Genomic DNA, 24822 nt, shown 5'->3' with positions numbered 1-24822 from the left:
AATGAAGGAATGTAGTTGAAATTTCAAAACAGATATGAACAATCTAAATAACACATGCGCCAACTTACTACAAAACCCATAAAAAACCATTGTTTGTAAGCATAAGGTAATTAATTTTTTGTGAACTATTTTTTAATTTCAAATTAATGTGCATTATATTCTGTTATTATTAACATGTTCCACAGCCCTGAAGAAGACCCGAGTCCTTCGGTCTAATGATGGGCAAAAATAAAAAATTATAGCTAGAATTTGCAAGATTCTTTCTTCCACATGGATTTTAATTGTTTACATTTGACCAAAATGAAAAGTGAAAATAAATTTATATTTTATTTATTTAAGTTTCCTCCTCTTCTGACCAGCTCTCTTTTTATAATTAATATAATTGTCCAGATTGAGCTATTAGTTCTAGTAGAAAACTTTTCAAGCATCAATATCTATTTCGGTATTTAATAACATTGATGCCAGACTTGTATCTATAACATAGTTGGTAGTAAATATTAGGGAACAAATCCTATTAATATCTTGTAGCTATAAATGCTATAAATGTACCAGAATCATATGAAACAAGGATATTGCTTTATTTGATGATTACTACTTTCAGTAGATAGTTATTCACTTTAACCATGTTACAACACACATATTATAAGTATTCAAACAGAATTGATAGCCTTCATAATCACAAACAGAAATTTTGATTACCTTTCATAAAGTTTGATTATGTTTCCATAACAGTGTCTACATAAAATTTGTGAATAACCAACAAATCTGCCATTTTGTTTTACTAGCCAAATTAAAACATAGGATCAGTTATTTTCATAACTAGAAAATTTAATAAATCCACAGACAAATTTGAATTTTCCCTCGAAACTTATAACTCAAAAATAATCCAAAATTCGTTGTTAAGCCGTATTTCCAATGCAGTTTTTTCTTAAACACCTTTAAACTCCTTACTTGTATATAAGTGTAGCCTAACATTACACCTTATTGGCTCCTTAGAGAAGCTAGAAATGACCTTCATTAAATTTTTCAGGGATAATAAAGTTAGATAATCATCAAAGCGCCCGGGTGGGAAAATCTCTCTCCCATAGCCTTCTCATTGAGCTATCTGGAAAAAGCCGACGAGTATCCATCACATAAAAGAGCAATTCACCACTGCTACTGTATTAAAACTAGATGTAGACATGGCCAACTCAAGACTAGCAAGTTCATTGGAGATATGAGAACCTATTCCACAACAAGGATCGAGATGATTCTTAACTTGATACCTCTCACTCCACTTTTTTATTTAAAGGTGGGTAAAGAGAATTATCTTTAGGATGACCATAAAAGGCAGTAGAGAAAAGCATACGTTGGTACTAAGACATGATTATACCTGTTTGGTTAGTTTCCAAGAGGGTACTTCCCTAAAGATGGGATGATGAAAGCATATAGCTTCTTCAAGATAGATATTTTGGACATTGAAAAACACGCTATCACGAGTACTTGATTGGGTCGTCATCTTTCATCAACTCTTTAGAACTCGGCAGCATTCCCGTGAAAAAAACCTCTGTGATTAAACCAACAATTTGTCTTGAAAGTTATATTTTCAAAGTTCATGTAACTAATAGGAAAAACTATTACTGTCTATTGTCATTATCAATGTATTATCTGATTTGTCTATTAGAAATACTGGAAAAACTAGAATCATTAAGAGAGGTAAACTGCTAGAGCTCTTCAAAGCAAATGAATAAATCACTTTGGGGATATTGACTTATTTACCTAGCAAAATCTTCTACTCCGATGACGTACACAGCGATGAAGAGCCAGAGGTGAAGAGGGGTTAGTTTCAAATAGGATCGATTCTGACAGGTAACCGAGTTTTCTTATCTCTTTAACATTTTTCTACCCACTCACATTTACGAAAGATTTTTCAACTGTAAAAATGTTATATCAATCGAAAATGACTCCTTAAATGTTTCCATTTTTGCAAGCTTCTTAATTTTTACTAAAATTTTCTTTCAATAATTAATGTTATAAGTTACTCATTTTACTATACAAAAAACTTGTTAAATTTGCAATAAACTTAAATAGACGGAAATGGTAGAATGGTACTTTGGTAGAACCCCAATTATCTCCCCTCTAATTTACTTTATGGAATGGAATCAAGTTCTAGATCATCAAAAGCCTTAGGCCCCTTACTAAAGCTGCATCAATGTGATAGTGTAAGTGAGTGAATGCGTATTTTGGTGCAGAGCTAGAATTGGCTTGTGAATACGTTAAACCCAAGTGGTTTCATGGATCACTAGAACTATCTCTACATGCCTTGTATGTATTGTGTGCGTTGGAACTGTCATTGTAGGGATTGTTTGCCGTTGATAGGCTGGGATGGTGGAAATGGTTAGAACTCACCATGTCCAAGCTATCCCTTCAATCAGTGTGGGGGTGTGTGATAGCTGGGATAGCTTTTTTTTTGAGTCTGATTTTTAGGGGGACTGAATTTTTATTTTGTACCATAATGGCGGGCGGTAGTTGAGAACGATTTTTATAAACCCTTATACAACTGTCCTACCGGACAGTTTTAATACTATATATATTATATATATATACCTAGACAGACGATCCCTACGGCTGATCCTGTCAGGGTACACTTCGACTGACACCTCCGATTAATGATATACAGCAGCAGCTGGCTTCCGCTAATCTAGTATAATCTCTAGAAAATACTAGACCAGTCACGTTATAACACAGTTTAACTGGGTCATCCAGTTTGGACAGCTGCTCACGAATCTATGGTACCAAAACTTATAAATCAATAAACATGTTGTGCTTGTTGCAAAAAAAAAAAAAAAATGAATAAAAAAATATATTGAGTATATTGTAAAGTTTTTCTCCAAATAAAAACTTTACTCACACAACTAATGCCTGCCACTAGTTATTTTAATATGTGTGGGTTTGTTTAACTAATAAAACTCGCTAAAGTTGTAAGTAATAACCTGATTTATTAACACGTTAACATTACTCACATTAACATTTACAAGCAACTAACGCTATTCATTACAGTCACCATTTACAACAGTCACAACAGTTTACTGTTACTTACTCACTTCGTAACGCCACAAAACTGTTCCCCGACTGACCACTGGTCCGCACTGCACCGAATTGCACTAGTCTCAGCTGCACTAACACAGCTCTACTCATCAACTGACTAATTGCCCAACTAGCTACCACTGAAGCACTCCGCAACACTGACTCTCCAAGACTAACTCATAAACTTGACTAATAACTATAAACTCTAATAACTCCTTAAAACTTGCTTGAAACTCGATTAACACTTAATTGAAACTAGATTGAAAACTGACTTCTCCAGCTGTGTCTGCCTCCTTTTAACTGCGTGCCTCCCTCCAACTGGGACTGCCCTTCTCCAACTCTCTGAGCATAAGTTTCCACGCCCTCCTGATGTTCATTGGCTGGAGAAAACATACTGCCACCACCTCAGCTGTGAGCCGCCTCCTCCCATTCTCCGTCTCTCTCCCTCTCACCTGTCAATCACAGGCTGGGAAACACATATGCCACCACCCCAACTGAGGCCTTTCTCTTAGCTGGCTTTTACACAGGTCACTAACTCTTTGAACAATCTAGCCCTTTCCTTTCTAGTTCAATAAAGACCGGCCCTTTTGTCTACACAGTGGTGGCCTGTTACCGGCTTTAGTCGCTTAACCCCTAGAACAATCTAGGCCTTTCTTTTCTGCCACAAGTAGATACCGCCCCTTTTGTTTATGCAGTGGCGGCCTGTTACTGACTTTGGTCGTTCAACCTCTAGAACAATCTAGGCCTTTCTTCTCCGCCCAGGTCAACTTCGTTACACTGCTCCCCTCTTAGAACTGTTCGTCCCGAACAGAAGTCTCCTTCGTGATGTAGGGCAGCAATCGGTCCAAGTGTACCACCTTCATCTTGGATCTGGGCGTACGTTGGATCTCGAACACCAGGTCGTTGAGCAGTGAGACAGTGGTGTAGGATCCTACCCAGCAACTTAGGAGGTTTTCCCTTTTTGCGGACACGCTTGTACGACAAAACTTCCTCACCTCTCCGGAACGTTCTTCCAATGACCTGCCTGTCATACGATGTCCTCGTCCGGTCGCTGTCCAGTCTTTTCCTGCCGCGTGCCTTTCCACGTGCAGCTCTCCACTTCCGGCGAAGTTCCGCAACGTAGCCGCTCACGTCCGACTCTTCAGCTTCCAAGCTGCCTTCTAGGGTCCTGTAGATTCGCTCCACCATGCCGTCAGAGTGAGGGTGTAGCGGCGTTGTCCTTTTCCTCCTGACGCCGAGGATCTGGTAGACCGCCGATGCTGCAGCTGCCGGTGACGAGTCCTGACCTGCTAAGTCGTGGGCCTCTGCCCGCTTACTGAAGTGGTCCTTCACAACCGGAATGTTGCGTATCTCTCTTCTGGAATCAGGAAAAGGTCCTGCCATATCGAAGGCTATCCTCTTGAGCGTCAACCCAACCTTGTCCTGCCTCAGGGCGCCATTGGTTTTCCGGCTGGTTCCCTTTCTTGCTACCCACTCGGTGCTACGACTACCCCAGTCTACACCGTCCTCGTGGTAGCCTACCAAAGAGAACCGCTGCCTCCGCTTGGCCCATGCCCTCTTCACTCCAAGGTGCCTCTCGGTGATACCTCCGTGAATTCCCGACAGCTCCTCTTCTTTCCTGTCCAAACTTTTCCGGTCTCGCGACAAAATGTCCATTTCAATGGCGAGCGAATTCCGCTGGGCACAGTAGCTCGGTACGTCCCGACTGCTGAGGACCACTTTCCGGACCGCTTCCTCCTGACACTTGAGCACAGACCCCGTGTCCTCACCCAGAAGTTGTTCCTCCCTGGTCGCTTCAGGGCTCCATTCCCCTCCTGGTTGAACAATAATGGTACTCTTACCTTGGTCTTGCTCTTCCTGTCCGCTGCAGTTTTCTAGCGCTTTTATGCTTTCTTCTTCCCACGCAGCTTCCTGAAGTTCTACCCGGCTACGTCCTCCCTTAATCTGGTCACATTCACATATACATTGCGACCTGCTATCTCCACTACCTGCATCATCCTTGCCGCCTTCGTCTTCTTCTTGGACTTTACCTATTTCATTCTTCATTTCTTCTTGCATCCTACTTATTTGCCTGGTTATATCCCTTGTTAGTTCTTCTTTCATCTTTTCCTGGCCCTTGTTTCTTTCATCTAAGCGCTTGTTCATCTCATCTTGGCGCTTGTTCATCTCATCTTGGCCCTTTCTCATGTCTTCCATCATCTCCCTCATCAGTGTCATTAACTCTTCCATGTTCTGCTTCCTAGTACTCACTGGCATATAACACTCGTCTATTTTCCAAAACTTTCCGGCAATTCACACTTACTCGTTTAGCGGTTCTACTAGATCCCACTTCTGACACCAATGTAAAGTTTTTCTCCAAATAAAAACTTTACTCACACAACTAATGCCTGCCACTAGTTATTTTAATATGTGTGGGTTTGTTTAACTAATAAAACTCGCTAAAGTTGTAAGTAATAACCTGATTTATTAACACGTTAACATTACTCACATTAACATTTACAAGCAACTAACGCTATTCATTACAGTCACCATTTACAACAGTCACAACAGTTTACTGTTACTTACTCACTTCGTAACGCCACAAAACTGTTCCCCGACTGACCACTGGTCCGCACTGCACCGAATTGCACTAGTCTCAGCTGCACTAACACAGCTCTACTCATCAACTGACTAATTGCCCAACTAGCTACCACTGAAGCACTCCGCAACACTGACTCTCCAAGACTAACTCATAAACTTGACTAATAACTATAAACTCTAATAACTCCTTAAAACTTGCTTGAAACTCGATTAACACTTAATTGAAACTAGATTGAAAACTGACTTCTCCAGCTGTGTCTGCCTCCTTTTAACTGCGTGCCTCCCTCCAACTGGGACTGCCCTCCTCCAACTCTCTGAGCATAAGTTTCCACGCCCTCCTGATGTTCATTGGCTGGAGAAAACATACTGCCACCACCTCAGCTGTGAGCCGCCTCCTCCCATTCTCCGTCTCTCTCCAACTCCGTCTGTCTCCCTCTCACCTGTCAATCACAGGCTGGGAAACACATATGCCACCACCCCAACTGAGGCCTTTCTCTTAGCTGGCTTTTACACAGGTCACTAACTCTTTGAACAATCTAGCCCTTTCCTTTCTAGTTCAATAAAGACCGGCCCTTTTGTCTACACAGTGGTGGCCTGTTACCGGCTTTAGTCGCTTAACCCCTAGAACAATCTAGGCCTTTCTTTTCTGCCACAAGTAGATACCGCCCCTTTTGTTTATGCAGTGGCGGCCTGTTACTGACTTTGGTCGTTCAACCTCTAGAACAATCTAGGCCTTTCTTCTCCGCCCAGGTCAACTTCGTTACAATATATATAAGCATCAGTACTATGGTAAACCTAGACGAATGGAAGCATACTCTATCGGTCATTATTCTGTACTCTGTCGAACCTCAAATCTGCACTTTATATGACTTATTTGCCAATGAAGATATAAATTTCCAAAATAAGTTCCATCTGAGTAAGTAGTTCCCCCCTGATATATGTAACTCATTCTCAAAAAGAGAGAGACTAGAGTGATCATTACCGACTGTGTTAGTTTTAGCAAAATTCGTTTATAATAAAATCATTCCTTAAAATTAATAATTGATTTTAATGAACTTAATTCAATATATTCAATTGCTCTAATAATCCAGTCGTCTTTTATTTGTTCTACTATAAGATCTAATCTTAATACCAAAACTTATTTATCGCCCATCGTATCATTTGCACAATTTTATCGCCTATCTAATTTAGAATTTGTTAATATTTTTTATGTTTACTCTAACTTAAGAAACACTTTTTTCTTTAATCTGTTGAATGTTTAAAGCATTTATCATACTCTAATTTACGAACTAATATTTCAATTTTATATATATATTCATTAGCCACGCCAAAGTTACCGAGCGATTAGAGGCGAGACCTGCAAAGCTAATATGTATTGTAGTACTGGGTTAGATTCCCGGTCTTGGCCTTGGTTTAATGTTTATCGTGAGAACTTTGTAGTAAAGTAAGTTAGCTAATCGCCTCCGTCCACGACACCTAATCGGTAGTTGGATGTAAAGCCCGCCAGACCCAAGACAAATAGGCATTACTATTTTCATTAGCCAAGCCTAAGCAAAGAGTCCTTTATACGCTATTAAATAAATAAACCGCCTCCGCACTTTTGGCTGCCAATCCTTTCCCCCAACCACACCGCATTACCTTTACGAGGGCTCCCCAACTTTACTTTGTACCACTCTATCTATCTGTAAAGCATTTCGTTCCCATCTCGGGTCGTAAATGCTTGACGCCCACGAGATTATATATACACTTTTTATTTTGTTCTAACGAACAAAAATCAAAGATGTTATGATTACAAACAAGACTTCTTAAGTGAATCTTAGAACAATAATTTTGGACTCTAAGTAGGCATCAATAGTACCTTTTACTATACTCAAATGATACTGTTGAAGCTAGCGTGACATCAGAATTGATACTTCAAAAACTCGTAAGTGATACTCCTGGAGCACAATTATTCTAAAGGCCGACAGAAAATCTCAACAAACTGAAAATTGATTCTAGTACTTCTAGGATCTTCCTTGCTAGCATATAAACAAAATATTATGGACAAATTCTTGAAAAATAGAAAAGCAGACAGATACGCACTCAGACCAATTTACATAAATCACCTTTATTTACGCGTTTTGGGGACCTCAAATGGATACTTCCGACCAAAACTTCAAATATACAAAGTACGAAGATCAATTAGTTCTCAAGACTTTGGCGATGAATAAGTAGAAAACTTTAATTTCATTCGTCATGGTCCACATGTTTATTATATCCCTTATTTTAAAATAAAACTTTAACTTTTCAAATCTATAACTTCACATGATTTACGATTCAATAACACTTGAAATAACACACACATCAAGTGTAGTGCAAAACGGAAATCGAAATCTCTGATGATGAGTGCAAGTTTGAAACTAGTCAGGAATACAATAAACATGCGGGCTACAACAGATAAAATCAAAGATAATATCCAGCCCAATGAACCTAATCACATATTCAATAGTAAATCGTAGCATCAGCAAAACGATTAATTTAAATTAAAGAAAATTTGGAATAGTCATGAGAATGTTTTAGGTTAAAAAGAAATTGATTGCTTTATCAAACTGCGAAGGAGTACGTGATTTATACACACATTTTTGATACTATAAATATAAGTTGACTTAACTTATATACAGCTGCATCGATCGAAACATCGACCTATAATTGGAAACAAATCTAACAATGACTATCTCTCAATATTGGAACATACTATGGCTATAGGGTGATTCGACCATTCGTTACATAGGACATTGTAAAGAGAAACACCAACCATCTGCTGATTAACAATCTAACGCTGATTTTATCCGACGTACACGCATGTGGTTTTTTTTTTTTCTCCGTAACTGCTTTTGGACTTCCATCCATCATCATTCATTTCATCCATCACTGGACCTAACCACATTTTTGGCAATTTATCTCAAGCAAAATTGTGAAAAATTTAGTATACACACTCACACCGTAATTTACGTAATTCAATTTTTATGAGATTTTTTAAAAAAAGAAAGAAAACAACTTCAATATTTACGAGTAAAAGGAATTTTGATAATAGTTGGTAAGTAGGATTGAGGATTAAGAATAAAGCACACAGACTTTTGTTATATCTGCTCTCCTAAGTTCATAATTCCTATTCCAATTTCCTTGGGCAGTTATAAATAAACAAAATTCATGTAGCCCTGAGATAGTTAAGAGAAACCCTGTTTGTGTTTTTAGATGTTCTATTTAAAGTTTGCAAAGTATAAAACGGTAAAGTTCTTAAACAGTATAAATAAAAATAAAAAAAAACTTTGAAAAGTTTGATTCAACAGGAAGTGAAGAGTGAAAAATAAGGCTAGCTACTGTAAAACTGGAGGCGACTGTCTGTGAAGGGGCGTTAAATGTCGTCACTCTTCGGTCCTTCTACAATCGACGGCATAATGTCCCACCCCCTCAGTACTCTTAACTTTCTTTAAGAGGAACAACTCTGAATGAAAATTCTTTATACAAGTGCCTTAAAGTGGAGATTCATCGTGAAAGTAGGAGGAGGTTGATAAAGATTCTGATTCTATCTTGTGATTCAATTAATTAGGGAAATAAGTTTGAAGGAGTAAATGGCAGGGTAGGGGGGATCTGTGAGTTGAAAGAAGAAAAGGGGATGCGGCGGAAGGGAAGAAAACCCAGCAGGTGGACTACTCACCTGGCCAACCCCTAGATACCGCACTTACTCCAGGACGACGCACTAATGGCCCTATTACAGGGTTCCGATCAAATTCCTCACTCTTCCAAACCAAAACCTCCATTTCTTCATCATAAAGTCTTATATTTTATTTAAATACTTTTTATTTTTTATTTAATTTTATCGCCATTTTATTGAAAAATGGATTAATTTTTTAATTAATAAATATCTGAGTTATCTCTTTTCGCCACTTCCTCAACTAACAATTGCCGCAACTTAGTATAAGTGAAACGAACTAACTTTTCAAAAAAGAAACGTAAACTTTTCATCTCTCAATGTTCACCTCAATTAACATTAATGAACGATATGGCAATGAATTACACATTTCTTTCGACGCTAGTTTTTTATGAATCCCTTCTAATAATAATAACGATTTATTTAATCGAGATCATTGTATGAAGCATTCATAAAAAATAATTTTGACTGGCGATTAGAATAAATGATATCTGGAAAATATAGGCGAGATAAACTTATAAAATACAAATTCCAAAATTTTCTTCAAACTTTTTTTTTTAAGTTTATTAGCTCAAAGTTATTTAGTGCGAAACGGAAACATAAATGAAGTCGAAATCTCCGATGATGGGTGGAAGTCAGGGATACAATAAAAATGCGTGGTACGCCATATAAAATCAAAGATATTATCGAGCCTTGCGAACCTAATCGCATTTTCAAGAGTATAAATCGTAGTATCAGCTTAAATGTTTCCTTCCTAGGACACCTCAACGACACAACATCCTAGTAACTCCTAATCTATAAGTTTCTAAGTTGACTTAGAAAGTACTTTACAGCTTTATTGTAATTTACCCATAGTGTCTCTAGAATTTTATGTCTTTTGAAATAGTAAACAAAATTAGACCGAATCTCTAACACCAAGTGACGGATTCTCTGAACTAAACGTCTTTATTTCAGATTCAGACCAGATTTTCTATAGCTACACAAGGCAGTGTCTGCCTTAGATTGTTGTGTTGGAGTAAAGAAGGTTGTGACCTTCTTCCTTCTTGTAGAAAGATTCAGCTAGATACATTCTTCTTTGTGTTATGCGCTATCTTGATTCTCTTACTTTCATGAGCGTCCATTTCTTCCATTTACCAATATCTTTGTAGCACGCCTTCAGAAATAAATTCACTTAAGAGCCAAGAGCCTTCCTTACTGCTTATTTACGTGGCCGATCCATAGCGTCTAATAAAATGTATTACACACTGTTCTGCTGCTGCTAATATTAATTGAGAGTTGAACATATCTACTTAAACAACAGCATTTGTAGAATCCAACTTTCAAATAAATTTCTATAATTCTAATTTATATCTATTTATTTCCCATAACTCTGGGGGAGGGGGAAAACTCACGTGATATTCTCTAAAATAAAAATGTAAATACAATTATAATTACCTAGTAACTAAGAAAGTCATGTTACTTATAGCCGGCCTTAACATAAGTATTGTGGCAGTGGAAAATGTTTATTTCTTCTCTTCAAACATAAAAAAGAACTTCTTGTACCTGACTGTCTGCTGACTCCTCCAGTCCATTCTCGCCTCTGATATGTACCACCTAAAACAGTTCTTTGGTAAAGTTTCAAGATAAAAGTGGCAAGGTTTGATTTCATTTGGAACTGAGTTCATAGCAGACAGGGCAAAAGATATACCAACATTATAATAACAATGTAAAAATATTATATTGTCAATAAGCCCGGAAGATGACCTAGTCCCCAGGTTGAAAGCTCAGCAAAATAATTTTAAAAAAAAATTACTGAAATTAGCAATATTATTTCTTTCCTTCTGGATTAATGAATCTGTCACGAAAACAATTACCAAAAATTGTATCACTATCGCTAAATCTGTTAACAGGGGGCTAAAATAATACTGTAATATAGGTGTAAAAATTGTTAAATAAAAGACCCAAACACAGAGAGACGAAATTTTAAAAAAAATATATGTTTATGAAATGACAAGTTGATATGTGCTTAGTTGTTATTTTACTGTTGCTTACTGTTTAAATTCTATACTGCGAAGGGAGAACATTTAGTTTGAATTTTTAATAACAGTTGTTGGAGGTCACCTGAAATTTCATCTCTTGGTCTAATTTACAATGTTTAGATTTATCAACAGAAAAAAAATAAAGGTTGCCAGGGCTCATTAGAAATCTAGTTTTATATGGATATTGCTGAAATTTTGACGTTGTTTACTACCCTTACTTTTCATATAACTCTAATTTAACATTCACACCTCAAATAAAGGCATAGTTTTTCTTATAAATTTGACATAGAAAGAATTTATTTCAATGTTAGAACTTAAACCTAAAGGAGATAACAGAAGACACTGAGACATGAATGTTAAAAACATTCAAAAGCTAGGGTCCAATTACTTAATAATTTATGCTTTAAGCATAAAGAAGGGCTAGGCTTAGCTGAACAATAAACTTGAAATTTTTTATAGTCTATGGTGATAATGGATAATGGCATATTACGACTGCCAACGCTAATGGCTGTCGTTCATGCCAGTCAGCTCCGTGTGTGCTTGTTGGTTTTCAGCCGGTAGCACACTCATGGACTATTACAAGTCATCTATTTTACTGTTAAATTAATTTTTATGCAGTAGTTAAAAGCTCAATGATTAAAAAAATCTCATGGCATTATATATCATAGTTGGGGATTATCATTATATAAAGTAATCTCTGTACCGTGTGGTAGCTCACCGGACGCTAATATTCAGCTCAATACATCCCTCATGTCAGGTAATGAGGTAGTGAAGGTAGGTTAATCCTACCGTTCAATGCCCCAGAAGCGGCGTTGGCCATTCCAGAGACATTCCTGAACCCCAACATTAAGGAATGGAATGCAGATGAGACGAATGGACGATGGAGCCAGTTTCTGAACTGACCTTAATCTAAGAGTTTATACATTCGTAAAGTATAAAATTCACAACACAAATTTCTTTAGAGTTGATTAATTTGTGCAGAATTGATTTGAGGAACATGGTAGGGCTAATTACTGGTTACACCAAACAACACTGTTACAGGCCACTGTTTTACATGGAAGCACTAGGAGAGGCGCAGTTTCAAATAACGAATTGAAGGAGAGGAAACAGGAGCATTTAGGTAACTACCCGAGGAATGCAAAACCAGACAGAGGATACTATTAAGAATGTACCACATTTTGTCGGATAATTATCAATTGTAGTAATAGAGAAGAGATTAATTCAGTGGTCTGTGCTCGGATTACCACGCGGAGTTCGGGCCCGAATCCAGCACTTGCCCTCAGAATTCAGTCCAAGGCAGACTCTGCAAAACTGAAAAGTTCTTTGGCGTCAATGACCTCTCCTGTTGTCGTACCTTAATAAGATGACAAGAAAAATTTTTGAAAATGTTTATTAAATTCGAAATCTAACATCCGAAGTTCAAGAAAATTATTTAAAATTCAACCATCTATTGAAAAAATTCCTTGATTTTATAAAAACAAAAAACTGGATATACTTACGTACACACATTAGAAAAAGAAACGGAGTTCTTGAAATAGATGATATTTACAGTGGACCAATAATTTAAAATTGAAAAACAATTTAAAACGTGATTCTTTCTCACTCAAAATAACAAACTAAAATATCATGGGGCACAAAGAAGCCCCAAAATATCATGCTAATAAATATTTGTTAACCTAAGATATTAGATCTGCATTCCCGCCAGCAACTACAGCGCTTAACAAGCTACGATTGGCTAAACTATCGTTTCACAATAACTTGATACTTGATCGCCATTATCAACATTGAAGGTTACAAGATGTCTAATATGATTCGAAACGTGTGAACGTACGCAGCCTTATTTCCCCTGAAAGAAGAATGTTTCGTGTTTTATTATTTTTATTTATAAAAAATGTTTGTCTGCAAAAAATGGGAATATAGTGAAAGTTACAGTTTAGCTACTAAAAAAAGTGTAAGTAAGTAACCAAATATTTGCTAAAAATTCGTATTTCCAACATTTTAAATTTTAGGCGGGTATTCTGTAAGAAAACGCACCTGCTAATGACCTAACAAAAGCGGCAAAAGAGGTGAATATCATACTGAATAAGGGTTTTCTTCTGTTATTTCTGCAGAACCTAGTCCCTTTTGATGTAAGGGGAACAATCCCTAGAACGTCTGTAGAGTTTTAGAGAGGGTGGCTAGAGAGGGGTTTTAGAGAGGTGTTCTGTAAGAAAACGCACCTGCTAATGACCTAACAAAAACGGCAAAAGAGTTGAATATCATACTGAATAAGGGTTTTCTTCTATTAAGTTATTTCTACAGAACCTAGTCCCTTTAGATGTAAGGGGAACAATCCCTAGGACGTCTATAGAGTTTTAAAGAGGGTGGCTAGAGAGGGGTTTTAGAGAGGTGTTCTGTAAGAAAACGCACCTGCTAATGACCTAACAAAAGCGGCAAAAGAGGTGAATATCATACTGAATAAGGGTTTTCTTCTGTTATTTCTGCAGAACCTAGTCCCTTTTGATGTAAGGGGAACAATCCCTAGAACGTCTGTAGAGTTTTAGAGAGGGTGGCTAGAGAGGGGTTTTAGAGAGGTGTTCTGTAAGAAAACGCACCTGCTAATGACCTAACAAAAACGGCAAAAGAGTTGAATATCATACTGAATAAGGGTTTTCTTCTATTAAGTTATTTCTACAGAACCTAGTCCCTTTAGATGTAAGGGGAACAATCCCTAGGACGTCTATAGAGTTTTAAAGAGGGTGGCACCAGGAACCGGTTATTTTCAACTATCCGTTCCACCTGGAGCTTCTTGTAGTGCCTTGATAGTTACTCGATAATGTAGGAGAGGAATGTACTCTACTTCCCGAGGGCACTTTCTTAGAATATTTAGCGAGGGTAATAGAGGGGAGAGGTAAGTTGGCTCGAGAAGGATATTTTTAACAGCCAGCTTTCACTTCTTCTTCTCAGTTGTGTTATCATCAAGGTGTGCTGCAGGACCTCTCTTGGGGTACTTCAGATTTAACTAAAAAATGCAGGATAGAATACGTCATCAAAAAAATACCTACCATTTTTAAATAAAATGTATCCTACCAAAATAGTTTTCTGCATGGTTGAGAAGATCATTAGAGGGAATAAAATAACAATATTGGATTTAAGATGCAGAGAGAATCACTATACAAATAAATACTAAGTATGAACACTATAATCATTACACAACTAAGTACTAAGAATCATCAACACTATAATCATTATGCAACTAAATAGTCCACACTAAGCACCCAGCAGTTAACGGAGTCACATTCAGTTACCATTGTGTTGTTTCTAGGAAGTAATAAACCTGTAAGCAGCGCTCAAGTTATTATTTCATGGAAGCCACGAAGAATAAAGTAGTGGAAGAGAGTCATTGTTACCTAGTGGCAGTTATGGAGAAGAGAGAAGTGAATGAGGTTGTACTATTGCTCAGACCAATTGAATGTTAAAAAAGATAGGGCTGATTTTTTTCCACCAATATGTAGGTTAATTGAGAAGCCAACAGTAGCTGTGAATACCAATATGTTGTTTTTTCCAGTCGTCACAAACAATAATAGTTAATGTGCAAACAAAGCCAATAACAATAAATAAATAAATGGTTGTTTTTGCAGGAAACATTTAATTTTGGTGGGGTTGTGTGAAATGCCAAATTAACTTTCTTCTAAAATATTTTCCGATAAAATTTTATTTTTAAGAGAAATTTTGAGAAATTTAAAGTAATTTTAAAGTGCTGGAAGCCGATGGCAAGCGTTAATGCAGACTCTTAGCTTGAATCCACCGCAAACCAACATCAATCTCAGCACTAATTCATGTTAAACAGACCTTTAGTAAAAAAAGTAAACAATATTATATATGACTTTGTCATAGTAACTGTAATAATTACAGTAAGTGAAACGGGGCGGGTCCATCACACCGCATTTTCGACTGTTTGTAGTAATAATAGTCATGAACAAGAGATTCTAAATCTTACATTTCTATTATTGACATATTGTTCGTGCGCTGAGAGTACCAATTAAGTTCCGGTCAATTACCTAGATTGGCTAGGTAGTAATTTCAATTTATTGTAACACAATTTAGGGTAACGATTATTAACCCGTATTGAGTAGGCGTTGCCAGTAATTTAATACACGAGTGAACATGCTGGCAACTAATGGGATGTCACCTGTGATTCTATTAATATACTGGAAATGGTTTGAGGATATTAAAAGGAAAAAGATTTCTTTCCTTCATCCGAATTTTGAAGCGAAAACATTTGATGTGAACACTCACGATTTTCTATTATTATAATTCTTTAAGCTGTCTTCAAGCTTGCTAATTTTTCCTAAAATTTGGCTTTACGATAGTAAGAAGAAAATTGATATTTATTTATTTACTGAGGGAAGAATGCTTTTCTGACCCATTCCTTAAATCAATTTTCATAAATACATACTGACTTAAACCAAAGTTCCAGTATTTTCTAAAGTAATCTGTAATTCACATTTGCGATCATGGAATTTCTTGCCAATATTGCATAATTCTTAAAACCATATCTATAGAAACAAGAAAGCAGCATATTGGGAAGGAGAGTGATGTAATTGAGCAGAGAATAGGTGATTATTGTGTGACTAATAATAATAATAATTAGAGAAACTATGGAGTCACTTTGCATCTTAAATCCAATTTTATTATCTTATTCTCTCTAATGATCTTCACAACCATGCAGAAAATTATTTTGGTAGGATATATTTTATTAAAAAATGATTTGATGACGTATTCTACCGTGCACTTTTTAGTTAAATCTTAAGTACCCCTTAAATGTGATAACGAACTTAGGCAAAAGAATGAAAAAATTATAAATTAGCATTAAACTATATTACACTAGCCTTGTTAATTAAAATGATTAATTATGAGAACGATTCAGTGAGGTAGCAATCATTAAATGATGTCGAATGGTGTGGCGAGAGTAATGTTGGTTGAAATGTAGATAACTGAGAATGAGTCTTTGAAAAACGATCGATTCTGGAGTCAAGACTGATGTTGAAGTTGATAAAGTTATCAAATTGAAACTAGATTGATTGAGGCCTTCAAAGTGCGTGCCACTGCATATATATGTGCTTCTTCACAGAGTATTTGGTGGAGAAGGAAGGGGATTACCATTGGTTTAGAGAAAGTGAGTAGTAAAAATGGAGTTTCCTCTTATTTGCTGCTTCTTGTATTTCTGCTTACTAGCTTCTAGGGAAAGTTCACGTTAGTTGTAACATCTTATTTGCTTTCACTCTGGTGTATCCCTTCTCAGTTTGAGAAGTGTAATACTTTTTTTCTTACTGAGACGAAGTGATTATTTTCCATTATTTCAATAGATTTGAGCGAAACAGCAAGCGGGATTAAATAATTTGTCACACTTGTTGGATTTTGTTTGTGAACCCATTTATTATCACATGAGATGATTAGTATGCAGTGTTTCGTGCTACACGGCAGCCTCACTGTGAACGTTATTGTTGTTAATAAAGTGTTTTTATCTACCTTGTGTTTTATAATTGCTTACCATGCGATGATTGTACTATTGTTCTATATAGTGTAATGGTGTCATATCTAAATGGATATGGTTAATATTTTTTTGATTTGTATATTTTATTAATTCCCTTCTAAAATGTAATTATGATACAAATAATCTGCTATAAACAAGGCGACATAAAAAACGTGTATTCCCGATGAATAAGCGATATAGAAAATTTAGTATGATCACAATTCTTATTAAGAGAACTTAATAATATTAGTGCACATTTGTGGAAAAAAATACAACATTCATTACCTGGTACACAATTTCTGGAAAAGGAACCAGAAGAATTGAGATGAAAAGTTAGAATTAAATAAAGACAAAGAGCAAAGGCTGTAATCGAATTTGTCCTAAATTATTTGGGTCAGTGCTTTTTCATTAGGTAATTCCCTTTTTAAGTAAAGAGAAACCAACGAGATAAACCACTTCCGCTGTGAACCTGATCAGACCAAAATCCTCAATATAATCTCCTCTAATCCCAAGCAAACTGGTAAGAGATGAATGGAGTGAAACCGTCCATTTCTGGAATTTAGTAATTAATTATTTTCGGTGCAACTTTTCTGAGCTGATATAAATCTATCTTGAAGTTTAGATCTGCACACACCCTCTTGGGTCCAAAATGAATAATCTGAACCCCAGCCAAGAATAAGATGTTCTTTTTCTAAGAGACTTTCTCAAATTAATGCACCCATCCAAAGCTTAACCATTCTTATTTAGGCAGCAATTTGGCGTCATCTTAGAATAATCAAAACAAAAATTTCTGAAATTAAATTATTCTAAACTTTTCTATTCACTTCGACAACAAAAAAAGGCTTCAAAAAAGTTGTAAGTTAAAATAAAATGGGGTACAACGATATAGAAAATTTTCGAAGTTGTAATCGAGAATATTCATTCAGAGAAACTGTGTTTTTAACACATGTTTCACAGAAGAATTTAAAGTTGAATTATAATTTTTAAAACGTGGGCTTTAAAAATCTTAATTTCGTAAATTCAAAATTTCATTTGTTACAAAGCATGAGTCGTGAAAAACAGTACATGGTTGTATTTCAATTTGGATGTGTACTAAGAATTTCTCTATGAAGCTGAAGGGAGTATCTATTAAAAGATAATCCTACAATACGTAAAGAATCTGGAACTCTATAGGTAGAATAGGATTCTATGTTGGGCATTATGCATGCCGACCTGCTGTGGAGTAACAAGTATGCTGCATCAGTTAACGCCCTCATTAATGTACCATTTCCTAAGACTTCCCTGAGAAGAAAATGTAGCCTGCTATAATCGTTTCGACCAGGAAGACCTAAATCCTATCTAGCACTTTATACATTTGCAAGAGAAGCGGATTCTTGAACCAGTATCATTACATGATTGAATTGTGTGATAAAACAATATTAGGATTAACACTTCGTAGGAGTTGCAATATTATAGCGTACCGAATTAATTTCCGACTTATTATTAACTTTAATTATATCCCTATAAATCTAGTTGTATGGTTATGGGAACTGCCTTTCTCCGGACAAAGCTCTTTCATTACAGACAGTCCTATCATCAGACAGTGAGTTAAAGAAGCTCCTAGGATTTTTGTTTAAAAATCACAGTGCTTCTTTATTTCTTAATTTTGAATTTATACTTATAATTTCTTATTTCGCGCAATATTACGTTTATAGAAACTAAATTGCTATGATTTCACGTTCGTATTCAGTAAACTTCATAAGCAAAAATTGAAAATACATGAAATATATTTTTTGATTGATTATTTGATAAAAAGTTTTGTAAAATAAAGTTAATTATTATAACTTATAATATTTTTTTTCCCAGACAGTGAAGATGTTGCGTCGAGGCTCATATATGGGCGGAGAACCGCTAATAGTGGTCGAGGAATCTGGAGGAATTCAAGAAGAAGACGAAAGCGAGTTGAGTGATAATAATCAAGATTCGCCATCCATTCCTGATTCGCCACTTTTGAATCCTTATTTGTTATCACCTTACAGAGATTTGAGAAAGAGATCACTTCCAACGCCAAGCTGTACATCAGGCATCACCGCTAGCCAAGTAAATACTCTTAAAAGTTCAATAAAATCTAAATTAAAGAAAATTCTCCTCTATTAACTAAAAGTTGTTTTCAATAATGTTTAGCTCGTTTATCTTCAATAAAATAAATGCTGTAATTCAGTAAGAGCAAAAATTAACCAATATTCTTAATAAAATAAAATAAATTACTAGAATTAACCCTGAGACCGAATATGCATTTGCATAATTACCCTTCGCCGGATGCAGAATCTAACAATTTTTTAGTTTGAAGAGATTAAATTAACAAATTTGCAGAAGAAATGTTACTTATAAGAGGGAGTTTATTGAATGACTTAATTTCCTCTTGTTTCAATCCTGACATTCCCTGAATCAACTCATAAGATTTCAACTTGGTGTTTCTGGTAAAGTGTATTGTTTGGATCAATTTTAAACCTCTTTTGCGAAGTATACAGCTTCATAATCTACATCACATTACATGCAATCAGTTTAGTAAGAAAGAAAATTTGAGCATTATAGCCACTTAAAATATTGATTATTTGCCTCCTTTTAATGAAGATTTTTCTCAGACCAATTATATTAAACAAAGGTTTTCCATTTTAATTAATACGTGTTTTTAATCTGTTAGGTTAGGCGCTTATCTGAACAAGGCGGCGAGACCGGGAAGGGCCCTTCTCCTATGGAAGCGGCCTTCCTGGCCACATTATCCAGTGCTCCTGCTCCAACTGCAGGTGGGAGGCGACATTCAGTGGTGACAATATCAAGAGCGCCACCCACTTCCATACTTTTCGGGAGGAATCGAAGAGAATCAATTGCAGCTTTCCCTTCATCTGGTTTGCCTCTTGGTCGATTTCCGCGGAAGGACTCATCTTCTTCACTTGCAAGGTCACCTAGTATTTCTGGAAGTAATTTCAATCTGCAGCTTGATATTATGGATGATATAGCTGAAATAAAAGCAGCTCGAAAAGTTCGCCTGAAAATGTGGCAAACTGAAAATCAGGAGAAAGTCTGCGAAGTTCAGCCAATTGAAGGAGGATCTGCAGCGAGATATCACCAAAAAGAAAATCGAAGGTTCTCCGATTTAACAGGTATAGCTCCTATCCAAGCGCAGACAAAGAGGCGAGCGTCAGAATTACCAAAGTCACAAGGAAATTCTTCCACACCTCCTAGTTTAAGTAAAGCAAGCGGTATAGTCTGTTCGAATAATGATCTCATGACAATAGTATCTTCACTGACTTCATCCGCCCAAGAAATAAATACTCCACAGCAAGCTCCTGTGCCCGAGACACCGCCACCAAAACCTTCGGCACTTGATGATAAAAGAAGCAGATTAAAAAATAACAGGTCGAATAGTTTTGACATTTCTTTATTACCAGATAAAAAGAATATAGAACCTAAAGAAAAAGAAACTGGGCCTGGTAATTGGTTCCTAAGGAGGCATTTGCCAATGGCTAATAAAAAGTACATTGGAAAATCTGAAGACGCACCACCTGCAAAAGAAGTTAAAAAACTTACTGAGAAAAGTGGGCGTAGGTCGCTTGATGATAAGGTCGTTTGGGACAAACCATCTGGATCTGTGGTAGATCCTCAGCTCATTGGAAGTGCTATAGAAGTATTTCTAACACAAAGAACCGGAGATTCTCCACAATCAGAAACACCTACAAAAAAGGTGGCTGGACAAAAATCTTCTTGGCTAGGCACTGAAACCAAAGAAACTGATGAAGAAGTAAGTTGCGATAATTCTATTTGCTCTACGCTAAAGGATTTATTTGTTAAATAGCTATAAATGATACCCCTTGTTATCATTGGGGGAGTATTTTTAGATGTTGCGGTAACAATGTTCTATATTGAATAATCAATTGCCAAAAAATGCAATGACTAAAGTATTTTTCTTATAATAATTGTAGTACAGGATTACTAAGTCCTAAAGAGGAAAAAAAAAACGCATGAGTAAACCCTTATTATCTAAAACCCTGAAATTCAGTGCAGCGTTATCGCCAACGTTATTTAATATAATATGTAAAATTTTGTGTATTTATTATGTGATCTCTTGTCTTAAAATATAAAGTTTTGTATAGCATCTCTGTAAATATTTTCTTCATGTTTTATTACATACAAAGTCTAATTATGATGATTCTGTATTTAAATAAATACTAGTTAAATAATTTCTAGATGTCCTATGATAAAAAGAAATTATAAAGAAATATTATGTAATTAATAATTATTGACACATTATACTGAATGTGTAGTGCAAACTAAGATAATAGGATATTTAATAGATTATTGAGATAAATGTACGTAAATCTAATATTATCCATTCGCACACTGAAATTGTATGTGATATTTGTGATAATGTTTCAATAAAATATATTTTCTTTCCTTTCTATCGTTACAACATTGTGAATGTTACTCTTGTGACCTAGGAATGCGACAGACAATTTCCCTTAGGTTTTTAATATTTGTCTAATAGATATAATATACATATATATATGAAAAAAAGAGAGAGAGATAAAAGAATAAAAAGTTCTTTGTATAGTTACCCATTTAATAGTATTGATGCCTATATAATTTTTAAAATATAAATAAATATATTTTAATCAATATTTTTTTAACAGATCTGATTCTTATCCATGAATGTTGCATCATTTGTATATATTACTTATAATAGTTATTGTTGTATTGATATTTTTCCCAATAAATGTTACTGACTGTTTATTATTTGATTGCTTTCTGATCCCTATTTGATCAATTTTTTTTCTACGAAATTGCGTTCTGATTAAATTTTATTTTATCTTAAAAGCAAAAAAAAAGATAAAGATAAATATATAATTAAAGAATAGGACTTCGGTACTACTTAAGTACCACGAATGTGTCATTATTGGGAAGCTTACCCCTTCCAGGGGGTCGATCTGACAAATGATGTAAACTTACCAGACTCCTTTTGGTTTCCTTGCTTCCATACAGTTCCTATTTGTTACTGCCTAGGTTACCTTTAATGGACATTAGCTAACCCATTATTTCTTTTATTTTCCATTAATATAAAAAAGCTCTTAATCACTTGTTATAATCATAAACTGTTAAAAAGAAATTCGTTGGCTTAAGTTTAGCAAAGGTAATGGAATAATAAAACAAGTTAAATTTTGTATATGAATTAAAGTTTGAAATGATTCAACTAAAAAAATCAAGCTATCGTACTTCCAAGTTCTTGAGAGTAAATATACTTATCGAGACTAACTTGTTTCATAGAAAATAATTAATCTAGTAAAGTACCTCACTTAGGTCCGGACACTTTTGGGACTTATGCATTAATTCAGTACATTTTCTCTCGGGGCTTCTTACTTGACAGAAGGTGGTGAGCTTCTCTGATATGCTTCTAAGAACAAAACAAATAATTGCTTATGTATTATTTTAGTCCAGATACCATGGATCCTCTCATGAACATCAAACATTGTTCATTGTTTATGGGGATTGATTCATTAATCCAGAAGGAAGAAACAATAATGCCAATATCAAGTCATTATTTTTTTATTATATTGTCAAGCATTCGACCAAGGGACTAGGTCATCTTCAGGACTTATTGACAATTATTTTTACATTGGTATTATAAAATTGGTAATCTCCTGCCCTGTCTGCTTATGAAATCCCTAGGTAGAAAGCTTGGCAAAATAATTTAAAAAAAAGAAGTCTGAATTGGCATTATTCTTTCTTTTTTGAGAACATCAAATTCTTAACACAAATTGTTTTAAAAAACTTTTATTTCGTAAATTTTAACTAAACCTATTTTTCATTACTTTATAAGCTGTAAAATAAAGCAGCAGGATTTATTATTTCACACCATTGGTATCAGCTAACAAAGAAATTTTGATCCTAATCAGAGAGACTGAAGAAATGAAAAATGATTCATGAAAAGATTTTAAGATTCAGGAGGAACTAAATTTGAATATTTCCTAAAGTAATATTTTACAAATGTAAAAATTCACTAACTTTAAAAAATCAAATATTATTTATTGGGCAGAAAGTTTTAATTTAGCAAGATTATTAAAATTGACATTGTCTAATATCTTCGTTATTATTCCAGTTGCGACAGTACTTTGATTTTCCCTTATCGTAAAGGACTGTCCTTCTACCATTGACATTTTCTTCAAAAGAGTGAGTCTCACAGACACATGCTCTCCAGGCATGGCAAGATCAACGCCCGGTTGTAGATCGATTCGACAAGCCAAGTTCCAAGTATTTGAAAACAACATTTGTATGTATTTTGATGTGATAGGCTTACTTCGTCCACCTTCTGATCTATTTAATAAATAGATGGTGGCCTTATAACTGTTACATAGATGTAGTGAACCTGCTAATACCAATTGCATCCCACGTTCTACAGCATTACTTTTTATACCTCTTACCAATACACCAACATTTTCCCCAGCTTTAGCAGAATGCTGAGATCTCTTGAACACTTGAATGTCTGAAATAGTTGTTCTTAGTTTTTGATTAAAACCTAAAAGTTCAGCTTCATCACCTTTCTTCATAACACCTCTTTTTATTGTACCAACTACAACAGTACCACGGCCTGCTGCTGTAAAAGAATTATCAACAGGTAACAGAAATGGAGAGGTGAAATCTCTTGTAGGAGTGGGAATGTATTCATCTAAAGCATCTAACAACTTCCATATAGATTTCTCTCCTAATTCCTCTTTACTTTCTTTTAAAGCTAACAACGCCGATCCAAAAATGATTGGTACCCTATTACCGTCAAAACCAAAATCACTTATTAATTCACGCATTTCTATTTCCACAAGCTCCATAACTTCATTGTTAACTTGATCACATTTATTGACGAACACTATAACTTTTTTTACACCTACTTGTTTAGCTAATAACAAATGTTCTCTGGTCTGTGGCATTTGCCCATCGGTTGCAGCAACTACAAGAACAGCGCCATCCATCTGTGAAGCTCCACAAATCATATTTTTAATATAATCTGCATGGCCAGGGCAATCGGTATGCGCATAATGACGTTTCTTAGAGCTGTACTCCACGTGAGCAACATTTATAGTGATACCTCTTGCTTTTTCTTCAGGAGCACGGTCGATATCTTCATAAGAAACATATTTAGACAGGCCAGCTTTGGACGTGACTTTAGTTATGGCTGCAGTTAATGTAGTCTTTCCATGATCAACATGTCCAATTGTACCTACATTGCAGTGTGCAACATTGGTTGAATGGCTGCAATAAGTTCTGGTGGCGAAATGTTTTAAAGTCTTCACCAACAATCTATAATTAGTCAAATAAATGGTAGCAGTCCTTTGAGGAACATCCACGCGTTCAAAAAAGGCACTGAAATGATATCTTGAATTAACATTACTTAAATATAGACTAGAATCACTTACATTTGAAACTAAAATAACATTTGAACAGGAATCCTGATATATGGATCTACACATTGAAGAGAGTTTCAGTAAATCTAATGAATTTTTAAATAAATGCTTGTTTATATACATTTCACCAATCACATAATACCAGCATATGCTTTAAGAAATATTATAAAATCATTTTGTAACTACTGTAAAAGAATATATAATGGTATTGTTATCATCATGCACATGAACCACTAACCTGTATAGATCTACTTACAGCAATATAACCTTCATTGAGTTTACCTTCTGCCTACAGATGGCTGAAGCTTACAAAATCTGCCAACAGATAGCAGATAGATGTTAATTTGAAACTTTGATTTTCTAGCCGGTTATTTCATCTAATGTCCAAAAGTATCAGAACTGACTGAAATTATTGTAATTTTTGGAGGTTGCTTTGTTTCACATTAAAACTCCACTTATATTTTTACTGTAACGTAATAATGCATACAAGTATAACATCAATTTTTTCAGCCATTGCTGCAT

General features: G+C 35.4%; 2 protein-coding genes across 10 annotated transcripts in view; one reads left to right on the top strand and one right to left on the bottom strand.

The window, feature by feature from the left end:
- LOC141450880 (uncharacterized) overlaps positions 1-20913 on the top strand; it is an 88705-nt gene extending 67792 nt beyond the window's left edge. For 3 of the 9 annotated variants that reach the window (XM_074121753.1, XM_074121754.1, XM_074121758.1), the window contains exons 3-4: positions 18716-18949; positions 19554-20913. In XM_074121753.1, coding sequence (XP_073977854.1) covers positions 18725-18949; positions 19554-20705 — 1377 coding nt within the window. In that variant the 5' untranslated portion in view covers positions 18716-18724 and the 3' untranslated portion in view covers positions 20706-20913. Of the gene's footprint in view, positions 1-1663; positions 1849-13120; positions 13311-14741; positions 14781-17866; positions 18100-18715; positions 18950-19553 lie in introns of those variants that run through there. The other 6 variants (XM_074121757.1, XM_074121759.1, XM_074121752.1 and 3 more) reach the window with 6 other exon arrangements.
- Positions 20914-22662: 1749 nt separating this feature from the next.
- On the bottom strand, positions 22663-24568 carry LOC141450879 (elongation factor Tu-like). Its single transcript, XM_074121750.1, has one exon. The coding sequence runs from the start codon at positions 24421-24423 to the stop codon at positions 22930-22932; it is 1494 nt and encodes a 497-aa protein (XP_073977851.1). The 5' UTR covers positions 24424-24568; the 3' UTR covers positions 22663-22929.
- Between the last annotated feature and the right edge of the window lie 254 nt (positions 24569-24822).

The sequence above is a fragment of the Rhodnius prolixus genome, unplaced genomic scaffold, assembly GCF_049639745.1.
Source record: "Rhodnius prolixus isolate KJV_2025 unplaced genomic scaffold, Rpr scaffold_8, whole genome shotgun sequence".
In the NCBI taxonomy this organism is placed as follows: domain Eukaryota; kingdom Metazoa; phylum Arthropoda; class Insecta; order Hemiptera; family Reduviidae; genus Rhodnius; species Rhodnius prolixus.
Note: the sequence above shows the minus strand (reverse complement) of the source record. Positions and strands in the feature narration are given on the sequence as shown.

What these genes read in the sequence shown, in the direction of transcription:
- LOC141450879 (XM_074121750.1), bottom strand. Translation starts at nt 24,423, where the DNA reads ATGTATATAAACAAGCATTTATTTAAAAATTCATTAGATTTACTGAAA.